The 27,959-nt window shown below is 41.8% G+C and overlaps 1 protein-coding gene across 10 annotated transcripts in view; it reads left to right on the forward strand.

Moving 5' to 3' along the window:
• The window catches only part of dennd4a (DENN/MADD domain containing 4A), a 157,961-nt gene that overhangs the window by 108,815 nt on the left and 21,187 nt on the right, over positions 1–27,959 (forward strand). For 2 of the 10 annotated variants that reach the window (XM_072565375.1, XM_072565377.1), the window contains exons 17-23: positions 1,710–1,838; positions 7,443–7,590; positions 13,655–13,786; positions 14,011–14,127; positions 23,636–23,779; positions 24,865–25,020; positions 26,504–27,690. In XM_072565375.1, coding sequence (XP_072421476.1) covers positions 1,710–1,838; positions 7,443–7,590; positions 13,655–13,786; positions 14,011–14,127; positions 23,636–23,779; positions 24,865–25,020; positions 26,504–27,690 — 2,013 coding nt within the window. The remainder of the gene's footprint in view (positions 1–1,709; positions 1,839–7,442; positions 7,591–13,654; positions 13,787–14,010; positions 14,128–23,635; positions 23,780–24,864; positions 25,021–26,503; positions 27,691–27,959) is intronic. The other 8 variants (XM_072565378.1, XM_072565383.1, XM_072565379.1 and 5 more) reach the window with 5 other exon arrangements.

Consider the following 27,959-nt stretch of genomic DNA (forward strand, 5'->3'; position numbering starts at 1 on the left):
GAAGGCAGAGAGTTGGGATAAAAGGTTCTTTTTCAGAATGGCAGCCGGTGACGAGCGGTGTCCCGCAGGGTTCAGTGTTGGGGCCACAGCTGTTCGCATTATATATTAATGATCTGGATGAAGGGACTGGGGGCATTCTAGCGAAGTTTGCCGATGATACGAAGATAGGTGGACAGGCAGGTAGTACTGAGGAAGTGGAGAGGCTGCAGAAGGATCTAGACAGTTTGGGAGAGTGGTCCAGGAAATGGCTGATGGAATTCAACGTGAACAAATGCGAGGTCTTGCACTTTGGCAAAAAGAATAAAAGCACAGACTACTTTCTAAGTGGTGAGAAAATTCGTAAAGCCAAAGTACAAAGGGATCTGGGAGTGCTAGTCAAGGATTCTCTAAGGGTCAACATGCAGGTTGAGTCTGTGATTAAGAAAGCGAATGCGATGTTGTCACTTATCTCAAGAGGGTTGGAATATAAAAACACCATTGTGCTACTGAGACTTTATAAAGCTCTGGTTAGGCCCCATTTGGAGTACTGTGTCCAGTTTTGGTTCCCACACCTCAGGAAGGACATACTGGCACTGGAACGTGTCCAGTGGAGATTCACACGGATGATCCCTGGAATGGTAGGTCTAACATATGAGGGACGGCTGAGGATCTTGGGATTGTATTCATTGGAGTCTAGAAGATTAAGGGGAAACTTAATAGAGACGTACAAGATAATACATGGCTTGGAAAGGGTGGATGCAAGGAAATTGTTTCCGTTAGGTGAGGAGACTAGGACCCGTGGACACAGCCTTAGAATTAAAGGGGGTAAATTCAGAACAGAAATGCGGAGACATTTCTTCAGCCAGAGAGTGGTGGGCCTGTGGAATTCATTGCTGCAGAGTGCAGTGGAGGCCGGGACGCTAAATGTCTTCAAGGCAGAGATTGATAGATTCTTGTTGTCTCGGGGAATTAAGGGCTACGGGGAGAATGCGGGTAAGTGGAGTTGAAGTGCCCAGCAGCCATGATTGAATGGCGGAGTGGACTCGATGGGCCGAATTGCCTTACTTCCACTCCTATGTCTTATGGTCTTATGTAAATATATGAAAAGAGGAAAATGCACTGCAGAGATTCATCAGGGCTCCTTGGACAGCACCATCCAAACCCATTAGTAGATAGAGAGATACAGGCGCAAAGTGAGAGAGAGAGAGACGGACGCAGAGCGAGAGTGCGATGGATGCAGACAAGCATATACTTGCACAGATACCTCCACTTGTCCTGCACTGAGGCACAAACAGTCGAAGCTGGAATTTGGGAATATTCCTGAGGCTTTGCTTCATAACCAATTATTATTGATATTGCTCAACCTTTCTCTTAAAGTCATAAACTGAATGATATAGGACAAAATCCCTTCAATATGATGAGAAAATGCTCTCCAAGCAGGCAAAGCTTTATCAAAAAGTATTTATTGTTGGAGCAAGTCAACGTATGCTGGGATTTCACCAACATGCACTTGTATGTCATTTAAACTGTAAACCTATTAAATCTGATTTAATCATATCCTGACAACAGCTTTCAAAACCTTCAGGTGATGTACATCTTTGCCTGACAAAGTTGATCAGTGATTCTGGCACTTGTGTAATTATGGGAATACATTTGAGAGATAATTTTTTTCAGTGGATCTCCCTGACAATTTCCTGCTGAAGGAAGGTTTTTTTTTCTCCCCAATCAAGGTCTGTTACCGTGTTCTGATGCAGTTATGTGGGCAGTATGGGCAGCCAGTGCTAGCTGTGAGAGTTCTGTTTGAGATGAAGAAAGCTGGGGTTCACCCCAATGCTATAACATATGGTTACTACAATAAGGTATGAGCCTTTACATGTTTATTGAGACTTTGTGTTGCTTTTTAATTGTAAATTATTCTTATTCTCTCACCTTTTTTTCTCTTACATTGCTTTTCCCAAGGCACTGAGCTGTTTTCATCCTCTGCCAGTGTTACTCTTCAGCAAACTGCAAACACGTTTAATAGGCCTAATGAGGGTAACATCATTCTGAATGCTCAGTATCTAATTGGTGAAACCATTGACACTGTGTTGTGAATGCTGCAAGCACCTTCAGTTTGTGTTACAATATTAAAGGTCCAAACCAGTGTGACTACACATGTTAATCAATAGCATGCCTTTAAATTCTTTACTATTTTTGTAAAGCAGCTCATTTATAAAACATGAGTCTTGGAGAAGATCCTTACTTCAATGATTTATAGAAGAATGGAAACCCCAGCAGTCTCGAGGTTTTAGAATTATATTGATGCCTTGGATTGACAGCTGTGGTGGATCAGTTTACAAGTTGAGCCAGTGACTTGTATGATTGGTTTACAATTCAAAGTTCTGTGTCAAAATACAATAAATTCAGCAAAGTTTACTTAGACTGGATTCAGAGTTTCTTGAGAAATTTTCCAGGTTATGCTCACTGGAAATAGATGTTCGACCCCTAAAAGGATAAATAAACTCAGAAAAATAAGAGCAGGTGAATGCCATTCTGCCCATTGACTCGTTACTATTCATTAGAATGGCTGAACTCCTTAAGGTCCTAACTCCCTTTCCTGTCTATCATCCCATAATCATTGATTTTCTTATCAATCAAAGATATCTAACTCACCCTTGAATATTTTTAATGATCTAGCCTCAACTGCTGTTTGGTGAATTCCAAAGACTAATGACCAACTGAGAAAAGATATTTCTCCACATGTCTGTTTCAAATAGAGGCATCTTTTATTTTAACTGTGCCCTTAGTTCTAGATTCCCAACGAGAGGAAACATCTCCTCAGTTTCTTCTCTGTCAAGTCCACTCTGTCAGAATCTTACAAATTTCAATAAGATTATCTCTAATTCTTCAAACCCCCATGATTATAGGTACAACCTCCTCATCCTTTTTTCATTAGACGATCCCTTTACCCCAGGAATCAGCTGTGATCCCATTCTGTCCTGCTTCTCTGCAAGTGAAGCCTCCCCTTGCATAAGAAGACCAAAACTGTACACACTGCTCCAGATGCATTCTCTCCAATACCCCAGACAATTGCATTTAGACATCCTTACTTTCATACTCTGTCCCTCGTAATAAAGGCCAGCATCCATTTGCCTTTCTGATCACTTACTGGACTTGCTGTTTTGTGGCTCATGTACAAAGGCCTTCTATAATGCAGAATTCTGCGGTAAATCCCTATGGAGAGATGGTGGTTTAGTAGTCATGTCACTGCACAAGTAATCCAGAGTCACAGGTTAATGTCCTAGGGAACAGTGCAAAACTCATCACACTACCCTGCTTTTTTCTGTACTCTAATAACTGAAATTACATTTTTAAATAACAAAGGCATTGCTTTTCCTCCATCTGATTTTTGTTTTGTTCCCCTTATTTCCTGAAGGCACTGCTTTAGTAGAGTTTGTTTCCATGGAACTGACAACTGCACTTATTTTGTCCAAGAATCTGTTCTTTGAGTTTGTGTGTGGATTCAAATTGGTGGACTATTCTATCCAAAAGAATGTTGAAGCTAAGCTTGGTTTCTTTTGTTCATTCATGCACAGTTTAGCTGAAGTTACTGCTTAAAAGCAATGGGATCAATAGAATGTTATTGCTTTGTCCTGAGACCGGGAAAATACGGCTGACTTCATAAACCTTTACTGATTCTTGCCAATTGAGATTAGTTAATTCACATGGATCTGTATATTTTTCCCAATATGGATGACTGTACCCCTCATTTTTGATCTGTATAATCTCTTTCCCCATAATTTCCAGTTCTATCACTCAGAAACATATCATTTCTGGACTATATCACTGAACCTCAACTGTGCATATACTTATTCATTGAGTAACTGTACTTACACTTTCTGTAGACAAATAAGCTTTTGTTTAAATTCTGTTTTCACTGTTACTATATAAAATAAAAAATGATTTTATAACTTGAAATTGAGTAATTTTGCTGCACAACTTTATTGTATTTTATAAGATATTCATTTAAAATGAACCTGTTTGACTTCCACCTGTCAATGTTAGTCTGATTAAAGTGAATTGAACTTGCCGATCTATGGTGCCATTGACTCCAATGCAAGCTGAACAGGATTGAGCTGTTTCATAGTCATTAATTATATAAAGGAGCCTGAAAGCTACAGTACAACAATCTAGCTCTTTAGAATATAGCCAACTATTAGCATATGATAGAATGATAATATGAGTCACAGCTTTATTCCTCAATCCCTTAATGCACATTTCAATGTTGATTTCAAAGGCAATGTTTTTAAGAGTTTCTGCCATATTCTATAAATTACATCATGCAGTACTAGAACAAAGATAGTCATATTATTTGGTCCAATTCATCCACACCAACCAGACATCCCAATCTGTACAAGTACCAAGTGCCAGGACCTAGCCCATATCATTCAAACCTCTTCCACTTCATATACTTATCCGGGTGCCTTTTAAATGTCATTGTACCCGTCTCCACCACTTCCTCTGGCAGCTCATTCCATACATGCACCAACTTCTGCATGAAAAAGTTACCCCTCAGGTACTCCTTTAACTTTTTCCCCTCTCATCTATGATCTGTTATCTCCCCTAGGGAAAAGACCTTGGTTATTCACCCTATCCATGCCTCTCATGGTTTAATAAGCTTCTATTAGGTCACCCCTCAGTCTGCACCACTCCAGGGGAAAAAAAACCCAGCTTATTCAACCTCTCCCCATAGCTCAAACCTTCTAGTCCTGGCAACATCCCTGTAAATCGTTTCTGCACCCTCTCAAGTTTAACAGCATCCTTCGTGTAGAAGGACAACCATAATTGTATGCAGTATTCCAAAAGTGACCTCACCAGTGCCCTGTGCAGCTACAACATGTAATCCCAACTCCTATAATCATGTTATGACCAATGAAGGCAAATGTGTCAAATATTATCTTCGCATCCTGTCATTCTTTAATAACTCCCACTTCACATTAGAATTGTTCAGTGATACTGTTATTCATTCTGATGTCAGTGAATATTTTAGTCTGAAGTACCTTCACTCTTTTCCACAAAATCTCTGTACCAGGCTATTGACTCAGCTTGAATCAAACTCTTTGCAACTTTAACACCCAATTTGACCCTAATTCCATTGCACCTCCATAACATGATTTACCTTAACTGATTTATACCCTCTTGTAATTGAAATCTAAACCATGCCTGTAATTCCAGACTGGTCCAATCCTCTCCCATGTTCCATAAACATCAGCTCTTCCAAAACGTTCTAAACCTATTGCATGCCAAGTGCTGTTCACCGACTGCCTCTCTCTCTTTACTGACCTACCTTGTCTCCTGGGAGCCAAGACTTCAGATTTAAAATTCCCATGCTTGTGTTTACATTTTCTTTCTGGCTTAATCCTTTTATGAATGTAATCATCTTCAGTCCTGCAAATCACCCCTCGCTTTTCCTTTTAGAGTCATAGAGATGTGCAGCATTGAAACAGATCCTTCGGTCCAACCTGTCCATGCCGACCAGATATCCCAACCCAATCTAGTCCCACCTGCCAGCACCCGGCCCATATCCCTCCAAACCCTTCCTATTCATATACCCGTCCAAATGCCTCTTAAATGTTGCAGTTGTACCAGCCTCCACCACATCCTTTGGCAGCTCATTCCATACATGTACCACCCTTTGTGTGAAAAAGTTGCCCGTTAGGTCTCTTTCATATCTTTCCCCTCTCACCTATGTGGGTGGCACAGTGGTTAGCACTGCTGCCTCACAGTGCCAGAGACCTGGGTTCAATTCCCACCTCAGGCGACTGACTGAGTGGAGTTTGCACGTTCTCCCTGTGTCTGCGTGGGTTTCCTCCGGGTGCTCCCGTTTCCTCCCACAGACCAAAGATGTGCAGATCAGGTGAATTGGCCATGCTAAATTGCCCGTAGTGTTAGGTAAGGGGTAAATGTAGGGGTATGGGTGGGTTGCGCTTCGGCGAGTCGGTGTGGACTTGTTGGGCCATAGGGCCTGTTTCCACACTGTAATGTAATGTAATCTAATCTAATCTAATCTAATCTAAACCTCTGCCCTCTAGTTCTGGACTCTCCGATCCCAGGGAAAAGACTTTATCTATTTATCCTATCCATGCCCCTCATAATTTTGTAAACCTCTCTAAGGTCACCCCTCAGCCTCCAACGCTCCACGGAAAACAGCCCCAGCCTGTTCAGTCTCTCCCTATAGCTCAAATCTTCCAACCCTGGCAACATCCTTGTAAATCTTTTCTGAACGCTTTCAAGTTTCACAACATCACAACATAGGAAGGAGACCAGAATTACACGCAAGATTCCAACAATAGCCTAACCAATGTCCTGTACAGCCGCAACATGACCTTCCAGCTCCTGTACTCAATACTCTGATCAATAAAGGAAAGCCTTCACTATCCTATCTACCTGCGACTCCACTTTCAAGGAGCTATGAACCTGCACTCCAAGGTCTCTTTGTTCAGCAACACTTCTAGGACCTTACCATTAAGTGTATAAGTCCTACTAAGATTTGCTTTCCCAAAATGAAGCACCTCGCATTTATCTGAAATAAACTCCGTCTGCCACTTCTCAGCCCATTGGCCCATCTGGTCCAGATCCTGTTGTAATCTGAGGTCACCCTCTTTGCTGTCCACTACACCTCAAATTTTGGTGTCATCTGCAAACTTACTAACTGTACCTCTTATACTCGCATCCAAATCATTTATGTAAACGACAAAAAGCAGAGGACCCAACACCGATCCTTGTGGCACTCCACTGGTCACAGGCCTCCAGTCAGAAAAACAACCCTCCACGACCACCCTCTGTCTTCTACCTTTGAGCCAGTTCTGTATCCAAATGGCTAGTTCTCCCTTTCTTCCATGAGATCTAACCTTGCTAATCCTTTTGAGTTTGGTTTCATGTGCATTGACCATAATTCCACATCCTGAAGTTGACAGGTTAGACAGTGCACTTTGAGATTCCAGTACCAAGCCCTTCCATCTCTCGACCAACCTTTCTTCATTTAAAGTACCCTGAAAACCCACCTCTTTGACCAAGCTTTTGGTGCCTATCCTAATAACACCTCATTTGTCCTGACAATTATTTTTAAATTCCACTTGATGAAACACCTTGGGATGTTTTCTGATATTATTCGAAGTTGTTTTGTTTTTAATATCATAAAAATGGGACTTTTTGAGAACCTTAGTTCATCATGTTTTACTTGTCATGCAGCAAGCTTCTGTCATCTGCACTAGATGAGGATTCATTCAGAATCAGGGTTGACACAGGAGCTAGGGTTTCTGTAATTCCCGACTGACAATTACATTTCTTTACCTACAGCCTGAATAGCAAGTAAAATCTAACTTTACCAATATCCAGACAGTTTGATTTTATGCCCTCAAAAAGGAGCTTTTCCTTTTGGTTTTGCACTGGGCTAATAGTGGACTGCATTTGATTTTCCACAGGCTGTTTTAGAGAGTACGTGGCCATCAAGCAACAGAGGCGGCTATTTTCTGTGGATGAAGATAAGGAACGTTGTGCTTGCAACAGCTCAGTTCCGCAGAGCTTTGAAAAGGGCCCCAGCAATCCCGCCACAAACTCCAGTGCTCTCGGGTAGGACTCAAAGTTAGAATCAGGCAGTCTGTGTGATTCAGAAAGCACTTGCTGTTCAGCTGATCTATGCAGAGGCGCATTTAGTTGTAAAGCTGATAATTTCTGTAGATGTAGTCTTGAGAGTTGCAATATTTCCATAGGCTTTGTAAACCATTTTATTCTAATTTTACTTAGGAGTTGAAGATGTTTTTTAAGTCTTTATTTAGTTCAGAGTTATAATAAAACATGTAGGAAGACATTGTTCAAATACTATATAAAATTGTCTTATTTTCTGAATTAAATTGGTTTACTGATAATTCTAAACATATTTCAACTTAAATATAATAAGATGTAAAGCTCAGTGTTATATTTAAATGCTCTTGTTCCCTGCTATAAAAATGTAATGTTGCATAGAACAAGAATGTATTAAATATTAGTGTGGGCAGCAGGCCTTCTGCTGTCAGTGCCATACTTGAAAGCAACTAATTCAGTAAAAACTGGGAGTCAAACCTGGCACATTGCTCTCATCAGATGACCTTCCTAAAACACAGTATTGCTGACCCATGAGGTGCAGAACCTCTGTGTTGATGCTTTTGTCTGAGATGGAACAGACAGATAGCAAGTTCATGTGGACAGCACACACTAGGAAGAGTACAGATGTTTCACAGTCTGCAGTGCACAAGGCTGTGAGAAAAATATTTAATAAAGATATCATTGTCAGGTATAATTTCCTTATAGTTCAGTTTTGCTTTGAAGTTCTCATACTCTGCTTTTTACAGCTCATCTGTTACGTATTTTTAATTGCTTTTCCTGTAACTAGAAATATTTTAATATTGTGTTAACATCTATGGGAATCTATTTCTGAAGACCAAAAATTCATTATCTTCTTTTATTTCCATCACATATTTGTGTTTGGTCCACATTTATTGGGAGTACTCTTCTGTTATGCTACTGTCAGAAATGGAACATCAATAATGCTAGCTATGCCCGCTCTGCTCAGTGACAAACCTGAATCCCACACGATACAATATTCTGACAGAAAAATGTTTAGAGCTTTGGCAGTTATCCTCTCCCCAGACTGATTTCCAGGTGAAGGTCTTGTCCCTCTTAACTACAAATCACAAATTTCACAGATTTCCATCTAACACCATGGCAGTAACATAGGAGGTTCAAATGCCATTTTGAAGAATGAATTAATGTTTCATCTCTGTTCTCATATATTTAATCAATTTAAGTGGAAATTAAACCTTGGAGGACTCTTGCAATCAGCATCTCTTCCATAATGAAGCCTTGGGAATCATTTGCTTTTCTTGGGAGGGGATCAAAAATCTTATTAAATGGTGATTGATTTAATTGATGAACTGTTGTGAAGAGCAATTATATTTAGCAGCTGGCGTGAACTGAAGTAATGTGATTAGAAGAATTTCATTTTGTTACCACAATAATGTTATTCAAATCAAGTATGTTGTTCCAGTTTTCTGAACACTTGACCTCAATCATTCTTGTTGCAGAGGTGTCAGTGTTGGACTGGGGTGGACAAAGCTAAAAATCACACAACATCAGGTTATATGGAGGTACTAACTTTCGGAGCACTGCTCCTTCATCTGGTAACTGTGGAACAGGATCATAAGACATAGAAGGTATAGCAAAAGATTACAGTGTCATGTAACTGAAATGATATAATGAACAAACCTAGATTGCTGTTAAGTCTTTCATCTTTTTGAGTGGGTTGCAGGTTTTGGTTAATTAATATGTTAATCCCAGAACTGCTTTTAAGTCAAATTCTTGAGCAACTTGAGGTTTTATAAAAACCCGGTGACATCTCAGCTCAGACAATATATTAAAGGTGTGTAGTTAGAGTCTGTGTGTATCCCAATCTTGAGTTAGACTGGTTCTATCCAAAGTAGAAATTTATAAAATGTTATATGGATTGACTTCCTGCATTGACTGCTTGCAAGTTGTGTGCTTTTTGAGCAAAATTAGAATCTAACTGCAAATACAATTCTGCAAACGCAAATTCACCCCATGGACTTACATATGTGTGTGCCTGAGCACGTGAGTGTGACGGAGTCTAAGCCTGTTAGGGGGTGTGGGTATGGGGATTGTACGTTAACAAGTTTTGCGAAGATTTGTAGCTCAGGTCGAGGTTCTGTGTGTAGGTTTGCTCACTGAGCTGGATGGTTCATTTTCAGACGTTGCGTCACCATATTAGGTAACATCATCAGTGAGCCTCTGGATGAAGCACTGGTGGCATGGCCCACTTTCTGTTTTGTGCTTAGATTTCCTTGGGTTGGTGATGTCATTTCCTGTTCTTTTTCTCAGGAGGTGGTACATGGGATCCAAGTCAACGTGTTTGTTGATAGAGTTCCGGTTGAAATGCCATGCTTCTAGGAATTCTCGTGCTTGCCTCTGTTTGGCTTGTCCTAGGATGGATGTGTTGAAGTGGTGTCCTTCCTCATCTGTGTATAAGGATACCAGTGAGAGTGGGGTGTATATGTGTGTATCTGAGAGAGAGCACGAGTGTATGAGAGAATGTCTGTGTGAGTATGTGAGTATGTAAGGGTGTGTGTGAGAGAGAGAGTATAGGGGGTCACCTGTAGTGTGACATGAATGCAAAGTCCGTGTTAAGGCCATCCTCATGGGTACCAAACTTGGCTATCAACCTCTCCTCGGCCATTGTGTGTTGTTGCATATCCCGAAGTCCGCCTTGGAGGATGGTCACCCGAAGATCCAAGGCCTAATGTCCCTGACCATTGAAATGTTCTCTGACTGGGAGGAAACATCCCTGTCTGACGATTGTTGCTTGGTGTCCATTCATCCGTTGTTGTAGCATCTACTTGGTCTCATCAATGTACCATGCAACAACACAGTAGCCGAGCAGAGGCTGCTAGCAAAGTTTGCTACCCATGGGGATGGCTTCAACCGGGACATTGGGTTCATACCACACTACAGGTAACCCCACTACACTATACACTCTCTCACACTCATTCTTACACACACTCATGCTCACGCAGACCCTCTCTCATACACATGCTCTCTCTCTCAGACACACAAACGTACACCCTTCACACTCACGCGCAAACCCTTTCACAAGCTTATACTCCGTCACACTCAGGCACATAATCTACCATGCTTCTAGGAATTCTCGTGCCTCTGTTTGCCTTGTCCTAGGATGGATGTGTTGAAGTGGTGTCCTTCCTCATCTGTGTATAAGGATGCACTCTCTCTCACTCACACTCACTCTCTCCCTCTCTCACACTCACTCTCTCCCTCTCTCTCTCTCTCACACACACGCACACACACACACACACACATAAGTATGTGGGGTGAATCTATATTTGTAGGTACAGTGTATTTTTGCTCAAAAAGCTCACAACCTACAGGCAGTCAATCCATATAATATTTTATAAATTCATACTTTGGAAGTAGAGCCAGTCTGACTCAAGATTGGGATGAGACTCTAAACTCACATCTTTAATACATTGTCTGAGCTGAGATGTCACCTTTTTTTCATAAAACCTTGTGTTATCTCGAGAACGTGGCTTAAAGTAAGTTCTGGAGTTTACATATTAATGAACTGAAACCTGCAACCCATTCTCAAAGATGAAAGACTTAACATTTTGTTTTAATTGCATGACATTGTGATCTTTTGCTATAAATTCTGTGTCTTATGATCCTGCCCCACTAGTTACCTGAGGAAGGAACAGCGCTCTGAAAGCTAGTACTTCCAAATAAATCTGTTGGACTATAATCTGGTGTTGTGTGATTTTAAACTTCAATCATTCTTGTAAGAGAGGTATTAATTAAAAAGAATACTCGAGTAAATCTTATTTCAGAATTTTGAAGAAGGTTCTTATGGAGGTGGATCCTTTATAATCAATTGTAGTGATTCCTTTATGTCTCAAAAAATTTAGCCAATAAGTCAACAACACTGATCATCCGGTATACAAATTTGACTCCCTGTCTGAGTTAGCAATGCACGGCACAAGGAGTGAACTAATAGCCACAGTTACTATTTTGATTGCAGTGTGACAAGTTTTGATACGTCTTATGGGTTAATAGTATGTAACACCTTTAGTCACTGGAATCACCAGAATAATTGTGGCTTGTGTCACTTATTGTTCAAACATGGAGTTGTAACTTTAGAAGAGATAGAGAGTGAATTGACGAGAGAGAATTACCTGGTTCCGAGCAACGTTTTCTAATCTGAAAACAAAAAATTCTGGAGATCACAGCGGGTCAAGCAGAATCCATGGGGAGAAAGCAAGCTAACATTTTGAATCTAGATGACTCTTCATTAGAGCTGATGTGAAGTGTAGAGGGGGCAATGTTTATCCAGTGGTTTTTTTGGGGGTTGAGGGAAAGGTGGCACGGGCATCTTCCTGTAGCCGGTCATTTTAACACACTGTCCTGCTCACATGCCCACTAGTCTGTCCTTGGCATGCTGCAATGTTCCAGCGAATCACATTGCAAACTGGAGGAACAACATCTCATCTTCCAACTAGACAGATTACAACCTTCTGGGCTCAATATTGAGTTGAGCACCTTCCAATTATGAAGTCATTTCTTCCTTTTCTTTTAGCTTTGCTTGTTCCATTCTCTGTCTCCTCCTCCTCTCTTCTCTCTCTTGCCCCTGGTGGAACTGTCTATTTTTTCCAGTCTATTAGTTAGACACACATTTCTCATATTCTGATCACTTAATATGCATTACCATTTAGTAAGGCATTTGACAAGGTTCCCCATGGTAGGCTTATGCGGAAAGTCAGGAGGCATGGGATAGAGGGAAATTTGGCCAATTGGATAGAAAACTGGCTAACCGGTCGAAGTCAGAGAGTGGTGGTAGATGGTAAATATTCAGCATGGAGTCCAGTTACAAGTGGAGTTCCGCAGGGATCAGTTCTGGGTCCTCTGCTGTTTGTAATTTTTATTAATGACTTAGATGAGGGAGTCGAAGGGTGGGTCAGTAAATTTGCAGATGATACAAAGATAGGTGGAGTTGTGGACAGTGAGGAGGGCTGTTGTCGGCTGCAGAGGGACTTAGATATGATGCAGAGCTGGGCTGAGGAGTGGCAGATGGAGTTCAACCCTGCCAAGTGTGAGGTTGTCCATTTTGGAAGAACAAATAAGAATGCGGAATACAGGGTTAATGGTAGGGTTCTTGGTCAGGTGGAGGAACAGAGGGATCTTGGGGTCTGTGTACATAGATCTTTGAAGGTTGCCACTCAGGTGGATAGAGTTTGTAAGAAGGCCTATGGAGTATTATCGTTCATTAGCAGAGGGATTGAATTCAAGAGTCGTGAGGTGATGTTGCAGCTGTACAGGACTTTGGTTAGGCCACATTTGGAGTACTGTGTGCAGTTCTGGTCGCCTCACTTTAGGAAAGATGTGGAAGCTTTGGAGAGGGTGCAGAGAAGATTTACCAGGATGTTGCCTGGAATGGAGAGTAGGTCGTACGAGGATAGGTTGAGAGTTCTCGGCCTTTTCTCGTTGGAACGGCGAAGGATGAGGGGTGACTTGATAGAGGTTTATAAGATGATCAGAGGAATAGATAGAGTAGACAGTCAGAAACTTTTTCCCCGGGTACAACAGAGTGTTACAAGGGGACATAAATTTAAGGTGAAGGGTGGAAGGTATAGGGGAGATGTCAGGGGTGGGTTCTTTACCCAGAGAGTGGTGGGGGCATGGAATGCGCTGCCCGAGGGAGTGGTAGAGTCAGATTCATTGGCGACCTTTAAGCGGCATTTGGATAGGTACATGGATGGGTGCTTAATCTAGGATAGAAGTTCGGCACAACATCGTGGGCCGAAGGGCCTGTTCTGTGCTGTATTGTTCTATGTTCTATGTTCTACCAACATCCTTTCTCCCCAGCACTCCATTCCCACCTCCTAACCATGGCATAAATGCTGTCCCCTCCACACTTCACTTCAGCTCTGATGAAGAGTCATCTAGACTCAACATTAGCTTGCTTTCTGACCATGAACGCTGCCTGACCTGCTGTGATCTCCAGCATTTTGGTTTTCAGCTCGAATTCCAGCATCTGCAGTAACTTGCTCCTGACTTGTTCTAATCTATTCTGTTCTCTAAGCAGATGGCAGTGACTTGGATGCTGTTAGCCACGGCAGCATGGATAGCTCTAATGACACTAGCACTGCGGAACAGCCCCAGTTCAACTCCGAGCTAATGAAAGTAGATTCCACTGATGATAGATCTAGTACAGGTACATTTGACAGTGTCACCAATATCTGTCAACTCAAACTTCTCTTATCTTTTGTTTTATTCATTGCTTTTTGCTGTCCCCTATTCTCTGTGTCTATTTGGGGTCATCTTGTATCCATTGTCTGTGTTTTTGATTTCCTCTTTATCATGATGACCTCTTCCCTTCCATGTTTTACTTTAATCCACCATCTTCCCTATCCCTACACACATGTTCTCTGCACGCAGCTAGGCTTGGCTCTAGCTTGAGCTATGGATATGACAGTCAGGATTCCTTGTATGAAAGAGTGCCGTTTCTCTCTCTCTGGATTTCCTCCGAACTAATGGATGATCATATGTTTTCAGGTAATTGTCTAATGTCCATGTGTTTTTCTTTCTGCTGTTCTTTCATGTTTTACTTCTAATTAATTTCCTCAACTTTTAGTTTACTTTTTACTATTGTTCCTTTTGCTATTTTCTCTAAATGTGATTCGTATATGAAAAAAATTGCATGTTTTCTTTCCATCCTAGAGTGGAGTAATATTTAGACTAGCCCTAGGTAGCAATCCAGTAAAATACACTGACAGTGCAGGATACACTTTGTTTCATGTTAGCAAATTGAATGCTATAAGTGATAAAATATTCACAAGGTATCATACTCCGACATGCAGTTAGAACTCACCTCAGTCACCAAACACAAATTATCCAAAGTGATTTTCCAGTCTTGTTTTTCCTCAAATAAAGGGAAAATACTGTATATGATGGGAATGTGAAACAAACAGGATGCTGGAGAAACTCAGTAGATCTGGCAACATCTATTGAGAAGGAAACAGAATTAAGATTTAGATTGCAGTATGATTCTTCAGAACTTGTTTTTCTTTCCAGTGTCCATTATGCAGAAGGGGATGTTACATCCACTTAGATAAATGTGTACTTGGGGGTGAAACACTATTGCAGGTCATGGTCATAAACACTCAGTACAGTGGTTTGGTATGTGAATCAGTGTTGTATGTTTATCGGTGCAATTCAGAGCTAGCATTCTTTTAGTTTCATATGTACATGTGCCATTGTGTTCAGTTGTTAACTGAATAATTTATTGGTGTTAATTTGTATTACTAAAATTACATACTTCAATACATTTATAGTACAATTTGCATAGATGATGTGTTGCAGATTGTTTTGCTTAAATAAACAACATTATAGAAAGTTACAAGAAATAGAAATTGGTACAAAGGCATTTGTAGATATACTTGTTTCTCTATTTTCTGAAAGGTCATGAGTCACTTGCAGGATTATTTGCTTTGGATGATTGATTGTAATTACTGTAAAAATGCAAAATATAATGGAACAAATTTCTGAACAAACATTCAGAATGCATGTTTGAATCTTGCTCTGTGTGTGTAACTTGCCCTTAATTCACACTCCATTAATTTTAGCAAAACTCTTCAGTAAACATTAAAATAAGTCCAAATTAGTTGCTGTTTTCTGCATTTAGAAACACTCCCTGCAAAGTTCATGTTTGCCAGTAATAGCTTTCATCTGCTTGCTTAAAGCCCCTGAACAACTTTTTTGATGTAACCTGTTTTTCTAATCAACCTGTTCAGAGATGTTATTACGTAGCTATGGAGCAGGTGGGATTAAATCTAGGCCTCAATTCAGGGAAAGGGACACTACCACTGCACCACAGAGGCCTCACGCACTTCATTTTTTAAGTTTTGAGTTTGTACCATTCGACTAGTTCTGAACTGCTTACTGATCATCCACTAAGTAAAGTAGTTGCTTAGGAGTACTGACATAAGGTCATAGAGATGTACAGCACGGAAACAGACTCTTTGGTCCAACTAGTCCATGCCGACCAGATATCCTAACCTAATGTAGTCCCATTTGCCAGTACCCGGCCCATATCCCTCCAAACCCTTTCTATTCATATACCCATCCAAATGCCTCTTAAATGTTGCAGTTGTACCAGCCTCCACGACTTCCTCTGGCAGCTCATTCCATGCACGTACCACCCTCTGTGTGAAAAAGTTGCCCCGTAGGTCTCTTGTATACCTTTCCCCTCTCACCCTAAACCTATGCCCTCTAGTTCTGGACTCCCCCACCCAGGGAAAAGACTTTGCCTATTTACCCTATCCATGCCCCTCATAATTTTGAAAACCTGAATAAGGCCACCCCTTAGCCTCCGACGTCTAGGGAAAATAGCCCCAGCCTGTTCAGCCTCTCGCTATAGCTCAAATCCTCCAACCCTGGCAAAATACTTGTAAACCTTTTATTAACCCTTTCAAGTTTCACAACATCTTTCTGATAGGAAGGAGACCAGAATTGCACGCAATATTCCAAGTGGCCGAACCAATGTCCTGTACAGCCGCAACATGACATCCCAACTCCTGTACTCTGACCAATAAAGGAAAGCATACCAAACTCTGCCTTCACTATCCTATCTACCTGCGACTCCACTTTCAAGGAGCTATGAACCTGCAATCCAAGGTCTCTTTGTTCAGCAACACTCCCTAGGATCTTACCATTAAGTGTATAAGTCCTGCAAATTTCCCAAAATATTGCACCTCGCATTTATCTGAATTAAAGTCCCTCTGCCACTTCTCAGCCCATCTGGTCCAAATCCTGTTGTAATCTGAGGTAATCCTCTTCACTATCCACTATACCTCCAATTTTGGTGTCATCTGCAAACTTACTAACTGTACCTCTTATGCTCGCATCCAAATCATTTATGTAAATGACAAAAAAAAGAGGACCCAGCACCAATCCTTGTGGCACTCCACTCCTGGCCTCCAGTCTGAAAAACAACCCTCCACCACCACCCTCTGACTTCTGCTTTGAGCCAGTTCTGTATCCAAGTGGCTAGTAGAACATAGAACAGTACAGCACAGAACAGGACCTTCAGCCCACGATGTTGTGCCGACCACTGATCCTCATGTATGCACCCTCAAATTTCTGTGACCATATGCATGTCCAGTAGTCTCTTAAATGTCCCCAATGACCCTGCTTCCACAAGTGCTGTTGGCAATGCATTCCATGCTCTCATAACTCTCTGTGTAAAGAATCTGCCTCTGACATCCCCTCTATACTTTCCTCTAACCAGCTTAAAACTATGACCCCTCATGTTAGTCATTTCTGCCCTGGGAAATAGTCTCTGGCTATCGACTCTACCTATGCCTCTCATTATCTTGTATACCTCATTTAGGTCCCCTCTCCTCCTCCTTTTCTCCAATGAAAAAAGTCCGAGTTCAGTCAACCTTTCTTCATAAGATAAGCCCTCCAGTCCAGGCAGCATCCTGGTAAACCTCCTCTGAACCCTCTCCAAAGCATCCACATCTTTCCTATAATAGGGCGACCAGAACTGGACGCAGTATTCCTAGTGCGGTCTAACCAAAGTTTTATAGAGCTGCAACAAGATCTCACGACTCTTAAACTTAATCCCCCTGTTAATGAAAGCCAAAACACCATATGCTTTCTTAACAACCCTGTCCACTTGGGTGGCCATTTTAAGGGATCTATGTACCTGCACACCAAGATCCCTCTGTTCCTCCACACTGCCAAGAATCCTATCCTTAATCCTGTACTCACCTTTCAAATTCAACCTTCCAAAATGCATCATCTTGCATTTATCCAGGTTGAACTCCATCTGCCACCTCTCAGCTCATCTCTGCATCTTGTCAATGTCCCGCTGCAGCCTACAACAGCCCTCTATACTGTCAACGACACCTCCAACCTTTGTGTCGTCTGCAAACTTGCTGACCCATCCTTCAATCCCCTCATCCAAGTCATTAATAAAAATTACAAACAGTAGAGGCCCAAGGACAGAGCCCTGTGGAACACCACTCACCACTGACTTCCAGGCAGAATATTTTCCTTCTACTACCACTCGCTGTCTTCTGTTGGCCAGCGAATTCTGTATCCAGATAGCTAAGTTCCCCTGTATTCCATTCCTCCTGACCTTCTGAATGAGCCTACCATGGGGAACCTTATCAAATGCCTTGCTGAAGTCCATATACACCACATCCACAGCTCGACCCTCATCAACTTTTCTAGTCACATTCTCAAAGAACTCGATAAGGTTTGTGAGGCATGACCTGCCCCTCACAAAGCCGTGTTGACTGCATTTAATCAAGCCATGCTCTTCCAGATGGTCATAAATCCTATCCCTCAGAATCCTTTCTAACACCTTGCAGACAACAGACGTGAGACTTGCTGGTCTGTAATTGCCGGGGATTTCCCTATTTCCTTTCTTGAAGAGAGGAATTACATTTGCCTCTCTCCAGTCCTCAGGTACGACTCCAGTAGAGAGCGAGGATGCAAAGATCTTCGCAAGTGGCGAAGCAATTGCATTTCTCATTTCCCAAAGCAGCCGAGGACAAATCTGGTCCAGGCCTTGCGACTTATCAATCTTAATGTTTGACAAAGTTTCAGCACATCAGCTTCCTCTATCTCTATCCATTCCAGCATGCATACCTGCTCTTCAAAGGTTTCATTCACTACAAAGTTCGTTTCTTTCGTAAAGACAGAAGCAAAAAACTCATTTAAGACTTCCCCTACCACCTCAGACTCCACACACAAATTCCCTATGCTATTCCTGATCAGCCCTACTCTTTCTTTGACCATTCTCTTATTCCTCACATAAGTGTAAAATGCCTTTGTGTTCTCCCTAATCCGTTCTGCCAAGCCTTTCTTGTGCCCCCTCCTGGCTCTCCTCAGACCATTTTTGAGCTCCTTCCTCGCCTGCCTGTAATCCTCTAGAGCTGAGCTTGACCCTAGCTTCCTCCACCTTATGTAAGCTACCTTTTTCCTTTTGACGAGAAGCTCCACCGCTCTCGACATCCAAGGTTCCTTTATCTTACCCCTTCTTGCCTGTCTCAGAGAGACATATTTATTCATCACTTGCAACAACTGTTTCTTAAACAGTCTCCACATGTCTATAGTGCCTTTACCATGGAACAGTTGCTCCCAATCCATGCTTCCTAACTCATGTCTAATCGCATCATAGTTTTCTCTTCCCCAATTAAATATCCTCCCATTTTGCCTAATCCTCTCCTTCTCCAAAGCTATGTAGAATGTGAGGCAGTTGTGGTCACTATCACCAAAATGCTCTCCCACCACAAGATCTGATATCTGCCCCAGCTCGTTTCCGAGCACCAAGTCTAGAATGGCCTCTCCCCTCGTCGGCCTGTCAACGTACTGAGTTAGGAAACCCTCCTGTACACACCTTACAAAAACAGCTCCTTTCAAATCTTCTGCTCGAAGGAGGTTCCAATCAATATTGGGAAAGTTAAAGTCACCCATTACAACACCTACTACGTCCACACTTTTCCAAAATCTGCCGACCTATGCTTTCTTCCATTTCCCTGCTGCTATTGGGGGGCCTGTAGTAAACCCCTAATAATAGACAATAGGTGCAGGAGTAGGCCATTCTGCCCTTTGAGTCTGCACCACCATTCAATATGATCATGGCTGATCATCCTTAATCAGTATCCTGTTCCTGCCTTATCTCCATAACCCTTGATTCCACAATCCTTGAGAGCTCTATCCAACTCTTTCTTAAATGAATCCAGAGACTGGGCATCCACTACCCTCTGGGGCAGAGAATTCCACACAGCCACCACTCTCTGGGTGAAGAAGTTTCTCCTCATCTCTGTCCTAAATGGTCTACCCCGTATTTTTAAGCTGTGTCCTCTGGTTCAGCACTCACCCATCAGCAGAAACATGTTTCCTGCCTCCAGAGTGTCCAATCCTTTAATAATCTTATATGTCTCAATCATATCCCCTCTCAGTCTTCTAAACTCAAGGGTATACAAGCCTAGTCACTCCAGTCTTTCAGTGTAAGGTAATCCTGCCATTCCAGGAATTGACCTCGTGAACCTACGCTGCACTCCCTCAATAGCCAGAATGTCTTTCCTCAAATTTGGAGACCAGAACTACACACAGTACTCCAGGTGTGGTCTCACCAGGGCCCTGTACCGCTGCAGAAGAACCTGTTTGCTTCTATACTCAATCCCTCTTGTTATGAAGGCCAGCATGCTATTAGCCTTCTTCACTACCTGCTGTACCTGCATGCTTACCTTCATTGACTGGAAAACAAGAACACCCAGATCTCTCTGTACTGCCCCTTTACCTAAATTGATTCCATTTAGGTAGTAATCTGCCTTCCTGTTCTCGCCACCAAAGTGGATAACCATACATTTATCCACATTAAACTGCATCTGCCATGCATCTGACCACTCACCTAACTTGTCCAGGTCACCCTGTAATCTCCTAACATTCTCATCACATTTCACCCTGCCACCCAGCTTAGTATCATCAGCAAATTTGCTAATGTTATTACTAATACCATCTTCTATATCATTAACATATATTGTAAAAAGCTGTGGTCCCAGTACTGATCCTTGTGGTACCCTACTGGTCACTGCCTGCCTCTCCAAAATGGAGCCGTTTATCACTACTCTTTGTTTCCTATCAGCCAACGAGGTGACTGCTCCCTTGCTGTTCCTAATTTCCACCCATACTGACTCGGGAGGCAGATCTTCCCCGACAATGGAAGCTTTTGTAGCTGTGATACCCTCTCTGATTAGTAGTGCTACACCCCCTTCTCTTTCTCCCTCCTCCCTATTCTTTTTAAATGCTCTAAACCCTGGAACATCCAGCAACCATTCCTGCCCCTGAGAAACCCATGTCTCTGTTATGGCCGCAACGTCATAGCACCAGGTGCTCTAAGTCCGTCACTTTTATTCCTGATACTCCTTGCATTAAAGCAAACACACTTTAACTGATCTCTTGCTTCCTTCCCAGGAAAATCCTTCCCACTAGCTGGTCTACCTCTTGCATTGCCTCATCTGCATCAACTCTCCCCTCCGGTATGCAGCTCAGGTTCCCACCCCCCTGCCAAACTAGTTTAAACCCTCCTGAACTACTCGAGCAAACCTTCCACCCAGGACATTGGTCCCCTTCCAGTTCAGATGCAACCTGTCCTTCTTGTACAGATCCCACCTTCCCCAGAAGGCATCCCAATTATCTACATATCTGAAGCCCTCCCTCCTACACCAGCTGTGCAGCCACGTGTTAAGCTGCGCCCGCTCCCTGTTCCTCGCCTCGCTATCTCGTGGCACCGGTAGTAAACTAGAGAACACTACTATGTTCGTCCTGCTTTGCAACTTCCATCCTAACTCCCTAAAATCACTTTTTATATCCTCGATCCTTTTCCTGGCTATATCATTAGTGCCAATAGGTAACATGATTTCTGGCTGTTCGCCCTCCCCTTTTAGAACCTTATACACCCGATCGGAGACGTCCCGGACCCTGGCACCAGGGAGGCAACACACCTTCCGGGAATCCCAATCCTGACCACAAAATCTCCTGTCGATTTCCCCTAACTATCGAGTACTTTTCTGTTCTGCCCCCTTCCCTTCTTTGCCAGAGTGTCAGGCTCAGTGCCAGAGAACTGACTGCTATGGCTTTCCTCTGGTAGGTCATCCCCCCCAGCAGTATCCAAAACGGTTTACTTATTGCTGAGGGGAACGTCCACAGGGGATCTCTGCACTGTCTGTCTGTCCCCTTTCCTCCCCCTAGCTGTGACCTATCTATCCTTGTCCTGAGCCTTAGGAGTGACCAACTCCCAGTAACTCCTCTCAATTAGCCCCTCAGCCTCCCGAATGTATTCCGTGAGATCTAACCTTGCTAATCAGTCTCCCATGGGGAACCTTGTCAAATGCCTTACTGAAGTCCATATAGATCACATCTACCACTCTGCCCTCATCAATCCTCTTTGTTACTTTCTCAAAAAAACTAATCAAGTTTTTGAGACATGATTTCCCACTCACTAAGCCATGTTGAATATCCCTAATCAGTCCTTGCTTTCCAAATGCATGTACATCCTATCCCTCAGGATTCCCTCCAACAACTTGCCCACCACCAACGTCAGGCTCACTGGTCTATAGTTCTCTGGCTTGTCCTTACCACCCTTCTTAAATAGTGGCATCACGTTAGCCAACCTCCAGTCTTCCGGCACCTCATCTGTGGCTATCGATGATACAAATATCTCAGCAAGAGGCCCAGCAATCACTTTTCTAGCTTCCCACAGAGTTCTAGGGTACACCTGATTTATGCATTTCAAGACATCCAGCACTTCCTCCTCTGTAATATGGACATTTTGCAAGATGTCACCACCTATTTCCCTACAGCCTATAGCTTCCATATCCTTTTCCACAGTAAACACTGATGCAAAATACTAATTTAGTATCTTCCCCATTTTCTGCAGCTCCACACAAAGGCTGCCTTGCTGATCTTTGAGGAGCCCTATTCTCTCCCTAGTTACACTTGGCCCATATCCCTCTAAACACTTCCTATTCATATACCCAGATGTCTTTTAAATGTTGAAATTGTACCAGCCTCCACCACTTCCTCTGGCAGCTCATTCTATACATCCACCATCCTCTGCATGAAAAAGTTGCCCCTTAGGTCCCTTTTATATCTTTCCCCTCTCACCCTAAATCTATGCCGTCTAGTTCTGGACATTTTAAATAATTTTCCTTCATCAGGCTTTTTTAGCAAATAGAGGAAGTTGGATGTAATTTGTGTCTGGCTTGTCATGGCAACTGTCTGAAAGTTCACCTGAGAGATCTGGAAGCAGATCCAGCCTCTCAGTCAGGTGTCCGGTGCTGACATGGTGCCTCCTAGTGGCTTGTTTGAGGCATTACATGAAAGCAAATTCCTCAAGCCATTGATCAACATTGTGCAATAGAGAGAAATGAAGGGAATGAATATCAGAAATTACTATGTATTTAGCATTTTGACATGAGGTGGTAGTTTGCCATAAGAACTATTCATGTGGAGGAGTGTAGGTAAATTGCTCAAAGTCAAGCTGATGACAATCCAGGATCATGTACAATCTCTTAATTGAGTATAGCTGAGAAAAGACAATTTGTCAAAGCTTTTCATCTTGCACTCATCAAGACATTTGCAAGAATCCCACTGTGAAGGGGAGCAGCATGTTATCCCATAGGAGAAATGAGTGTCAGATGGTTGGTGATTGAACTCTATTGTCATGAAGAATGCATCAGTTAATGATGTTAAAAATCACACAACTCCAGGTTATAGTCTAACAGGTTTATTTGGAAGTTCTACCTTTCAGAGCGCTGCAGTTAATGATGGTTGACTATTAACTGCCAAGCATTGGTTATATCTAAACAAGACATTGCTTACATTGCTCATCAGGCATAACTCAATATTGCAACTATAGTAGTTTTTATTCAAAATGATCATCCTTTGTTTAATGTAAAATACACAAATGTCAGTGCATCTCTTAAAGAGCCAGTCCACAGTTCTATCCACTATATTTGGTTACTCTGACTGAAAGTGATATGGATTCAAGTTGAATTCCTACTTATTGTAGACCTAAATAATGTAAAATGATCACCCACCCAGAAAGAAGTTCTATCAATATTTTCTTTCAGCTTAGTGCTGAATTTGGAAGGTACATGGATCTAGCAACCAGAACTCCCACATCACACACCTTATTTCCAAATACTGTAGCAGCTGGACATTCCACATTCAGGTTTCTTCACATTCAAATATTGACTGAGTTTACTGTTCTTCACCTGCTGTCACCTTCTACCAACCATTTCATTCAGATAGGAAGAAAACCAAAAACGTCTTCCTTCAAACATGTATCACAGCATAATATTCAGTAACTGGATAATCCCATGCTAGCCTCAGACAAAAGATGCAGTTAGCTAAACATAACACTTTGGAGAATGAAGCGGTATACCTTTCAGTTACAAAACAAAACTTGTTCGCTGTTTAAAAAGTATATATTTTAAAGAAGCTCTTATCAGTCCCTAACTGCCATGTATTTGTTTTTCCTAAGGTGGGCAGTCAGATCTTGGATATAACTCCTTATCAAAAGAAGAGGTTAGACGAGGAGACATGTCTTCAGCGCATGGATCTGAGCAGTCTGCAGTGGGGCAACCAAAGGATAAGGATGGGAAAAAAGAGAGTGACTCCAGTTCATGTACATTTCCCCCCACTACTTGTAGTTTCTACATATTTGTAAAGAGAACTGTTGTGTGTGACAGTCTGAAAGAAAACAGCATGAAAGCTGTTTCTAGTCCACATATTGTGTAGGCATATGGGTACTTACTCATGTAATTCTGTGAAGTTCATGCAGAAATGTGATTGAAATATCTGAACTTTATGAACATTTGAAAGGTGCAGTAGATGCACAGAAATGTGAGAAAAGCAATACTGAAATGATTCCTTGAAACATGTGAAAGAATGAGAATGAGAAGAGAAAGCTTCTGACTGCATCAGAGATAACTGACCAGACAAAACCTAGTTTAGTTTATATTTCTGAGTAGCTTAGCATCCAGGGACTTTGCAGAGGGCAGTCAAATAGAAAATCATTAGCTTGATTAAAGTATTCAGATTGTTCCTGCTTTCCTGAGAGTGATCTGAAGCAATCGTCAAGTTTAGTTTACTTGACACTATAAACCACAAAATTGTAATTTGAGAGTTTGAGAACTTAAACTTCAAAGTTAGATTACAACATTCAGACTGCTCCAAATTATCGTTTGATCTTGATAATCTGTTTTGATTTAACTATCAGTTGATTTAAGTATAACTGCTCACCACAAATACCCTGTTTTTGTTAAGGTGTAATCATGGTCATTTGGTTGATGAAGCCTTGTTTGGTAAAAGATAAAGTATAACTGGATCTTGCAGGCCATAAGGTTCCCTGGGCTGTGCTACTGTTGCTGATTTAAGCCTGGTGACAGTAAGGTCATTTCAGTTGGCTTTCGTTCCCCTGGAGTAGAGAAGGAAAACAAAAGGTCTGGATCACTATCCACTTAACACCTGTTGGAAGCAGGCATTTACAAACATGGTTGATTTCCAAATTGGTAAATGGCCAACTAAGATGGACTGAATGCAGAATGTTTGCCTAAAAAGTATGTGGTAAACAATCTGTATTGTCACAGGCTCTCAGGAAGGATTAATATCTCAAGAGGAAGAAAACAAGGGAAGAAAATTAGCCTAAAAAGATACATTTATAAATGCAGTGCAACAATTTAAATCACACATTTCTTACATTGCTTACAGTGTCTGAGAATGAAAGTGCAAAGGGCAGTGGAGATTGTCTGTCCCAGTTGGATTTTCAAGGAAACAGAAGTGACTTAACATCTGTGACCAGCATCGTAAAGATGAACTGCAGCTTTGAAGCCACCAGTCCAAACAAGACCAATGTGGAAAACAGTGGTTTGTAATCTTAAAGCATGTTTCATGACTAGCAGTTAAATTGAAAAATTATCTTTCCTATACTTGTAATGTTTTAAATTCTTCAATAGTTAGATACTACTGTGCACCAACAGATGAAAGATTTCATTGTGTATAAAAAGTGTTTTAAATTAAAGCATTACTCTGGTGATTTGTGTTTATGGAGATTATAAAGGACATTAAGGGAACAATCTCCATCTAATTTAACTTTTTGTAGTGATTTTTCTTTGGAACACCCTCAGGCTGGTTTGGCTGGGTGGTAAAACCATCCAAAACCATTTCATTCATCTTTGGAATCAGGTACTGTACACTTCAGACCTGGCAGAAAAAGCATCTTGCCTGCCTGTGTTCTCCAAAGAGCATGAAAGAACTGAGGCACGATATGAGTCAGCACAACATGGAGAGGCGATAACCCAGTGGTATTATCACTGGGCTGTTAATCCAGACACCCTGGTAATGTTCTGGGGGCCCAAATTCAAATTCTGTTACAGTAGATGGTGGATTTGAATTCAGTAAGATATCTGGAATTAAGAATCCAAAGATTACTGTAACTCCATTGTCATAGAGTCATACAGCGTGGAAACAGACCCTTCAGTCCACTCGTAGCACATTTCCAAACTAAACTCGTCCAACGTACCTGCACTTGCCCCATATCCTCAAAACCTTTCCTATTCGTGAACTTATCCAAATGTCTTTTAAACATTGTAACTGTACTTGCATCCCTATGTCTCTCTGTTCTACCAACTACCCAGGGCACACCATTAATTGTGTAAGTTCTTGTTTGTTTTACCAGAATGCAGTGCCTCACGTCTATCCAAATTAAACTCCATCTACCACTCCTTAGCCCATTGACCCAATTGATCAAGATCTATTTGTGTTCTTAGCTAACCTTCTTGACTGTCCAAGAACCCATCTGGTTCACTAACGTCCTTCAGGAGACCTTACCTGGTCTGGCCTCCATGTGACTCCCGACCGACAGCAATGTGATTGACTCGTAACTGGGCAATTAGAGATGAGCAATAATATTATTTTCTATTAGTAGGATTTCTAAATAATGGGCTAAGATCTTGCCTCATGTGTCTGATAAAATATAAGTTTCAATGCGCTAAGTATTATTAATAGGCCTGATCTGAACAGGCAGTTCTTTTTCAAAATTGAGTGTAGTATCAGTGCAGACTGGTTTGTGACTCATAGCATGCATTTCCTGTGATATCAGGAATACATCTTGAAAAGTCAGGTTTAAAGACAAAGAAGCACCTTTGATTCTATTGTATAACCAGAAGTTTAGGAAAAAAATTGTTTATATCCTTTCAGCCAACAACGACATAAAGAATGAAAGCAATTTTTAAACAAAGGCTAATTGTATGTGCATCTGTTTAATTCAAATTGGAAATAGAATAAAGTACATTACTGTTAATTGTATAAAGTTTTCAACTGATTGAAAAAATCTGATGTCTGATTACAGAAAATATGGCAGGTTTGCTGTTTACTGCATCCTTCGACAATGATGCATATCCTGATCCTAGACTAGGTCATGGCAGCAGTTTGCGCAAGAGACACAAGAGCGCTGTTGAACCTGGCTTGAAGGAACAGATGGTGTGGGAAGGCAGAAACCGCAATCTTAGTGGTGATACTTTTGCAGGACTTATGATGCACAGAAGAAGCATGGACAGTGACCCCAGGGGAATTGCGGAAAAATTGGGTGCTGATGCTAAAATACTTTCGACAGCTTTACAAATGGCCTTAAGACCAAACACACTTGAGATCTGCAAACCCAGACATTTGCAAAAACCGGTCACTCTGAATCCAGAAAAGGAGCTGAGTGATGAAGATACACCATATGATCTGGATGAAACGTTGGCCAATGTAGAGGAAGATAAAACAGATTCTCCTGCCATTTTTGACTTGGAAGATCTAGACAGCGAACCTGATGCTGAAAAGTCTGGTGGGCAATCTAACCAAAAACTGAGGCAAGGGCTGCAGTCCAAGCAATTGCAAAGAAGTATGAGTGCAGGTGCAGCGATCAAACCAGCAGAAAGAAGAGGGGTTCAAAGAGGCTATGACCCACTTTCTCTTCTGCTTGCAGAAACCAGTCAAGAGAAAGAGGAGGAGGAAGAGGATGAAGACTACAATAAATGTCCCTCTACTATTTCAGCTCGCCGAAACCTGGCTGAAGAAATAGAAATGTACATGGACTCCATGAGTAGTCCTTTAACTAGTCGAACACCGAGCATGGATTTCTCAAAAACAGATGACGAAAACAAAACGTCATCTCATGTCAAAGGCTTACCCGCAACTAAGGGATCCAGGAGGTCTAGCCTCCCAGCAGGCTCACCCAGAGTAAAAGGACTCTGTCGATCCAGAACATTTCAACCACATGGAAAGGGCGAGTTTGCTGTCAAGCAAAGAGACAGACTCTGGTCCTCACCGTCATACTCTGCAAGTAGCAACAGGAGAGTGGAAGTTCGAGAGACAAGTGGAGATTTGACTCTTATGTCTCCACCTCCATCTAAACTGGATTCATTGCTACCACCCACCTTTGATGTGCTAAAACATAGCATGTTCTCTGCTGGGAAGGGAGTGGCAGAAAAGGCAAGCAAATGGTACACCAAATTGGCAACATATGCTGTACCCATCAAAGAGAATGACAAGGTAGGAGCTTAAAAATGAGGCTGAGTATTTTAAATGCAACATAGAATTACAAAATGGTTACAGTACAGGAAGTAGCCATTTGGCCCATCACAGGTGGTCTGAAGGAGGAGTTCACACAGTGACACTCACTCACCCTTTTTGAGTATCCCTGCACATCGTTCATTTTCAGACAGTAATACTATTCAATTTTGAACACATTGATTGAATCTGCCTCTTCTATGCACATGGACAGTACATTCCAAATCTAACCACTTCAGTGAAAAAGCCTT

Source organism: Chiloscyllium punctatum, chromosome 48 (genome assembly GCF_047496795.1).
Source record: "Chiloscyllium punctatum isolate Juve2018m chromosome 48, sChiPun1.3, whole genome shotgun sequence".
In the NCBI taxonomy this organism is placed as follows: domain Eukaryota; kingdom Metazoa; phylum Chordata; class Chondrichthyes; order Orectolobiformes; family Hemiscylliidae; genus Chiloscyllium; species Chiloscyllium punctatum.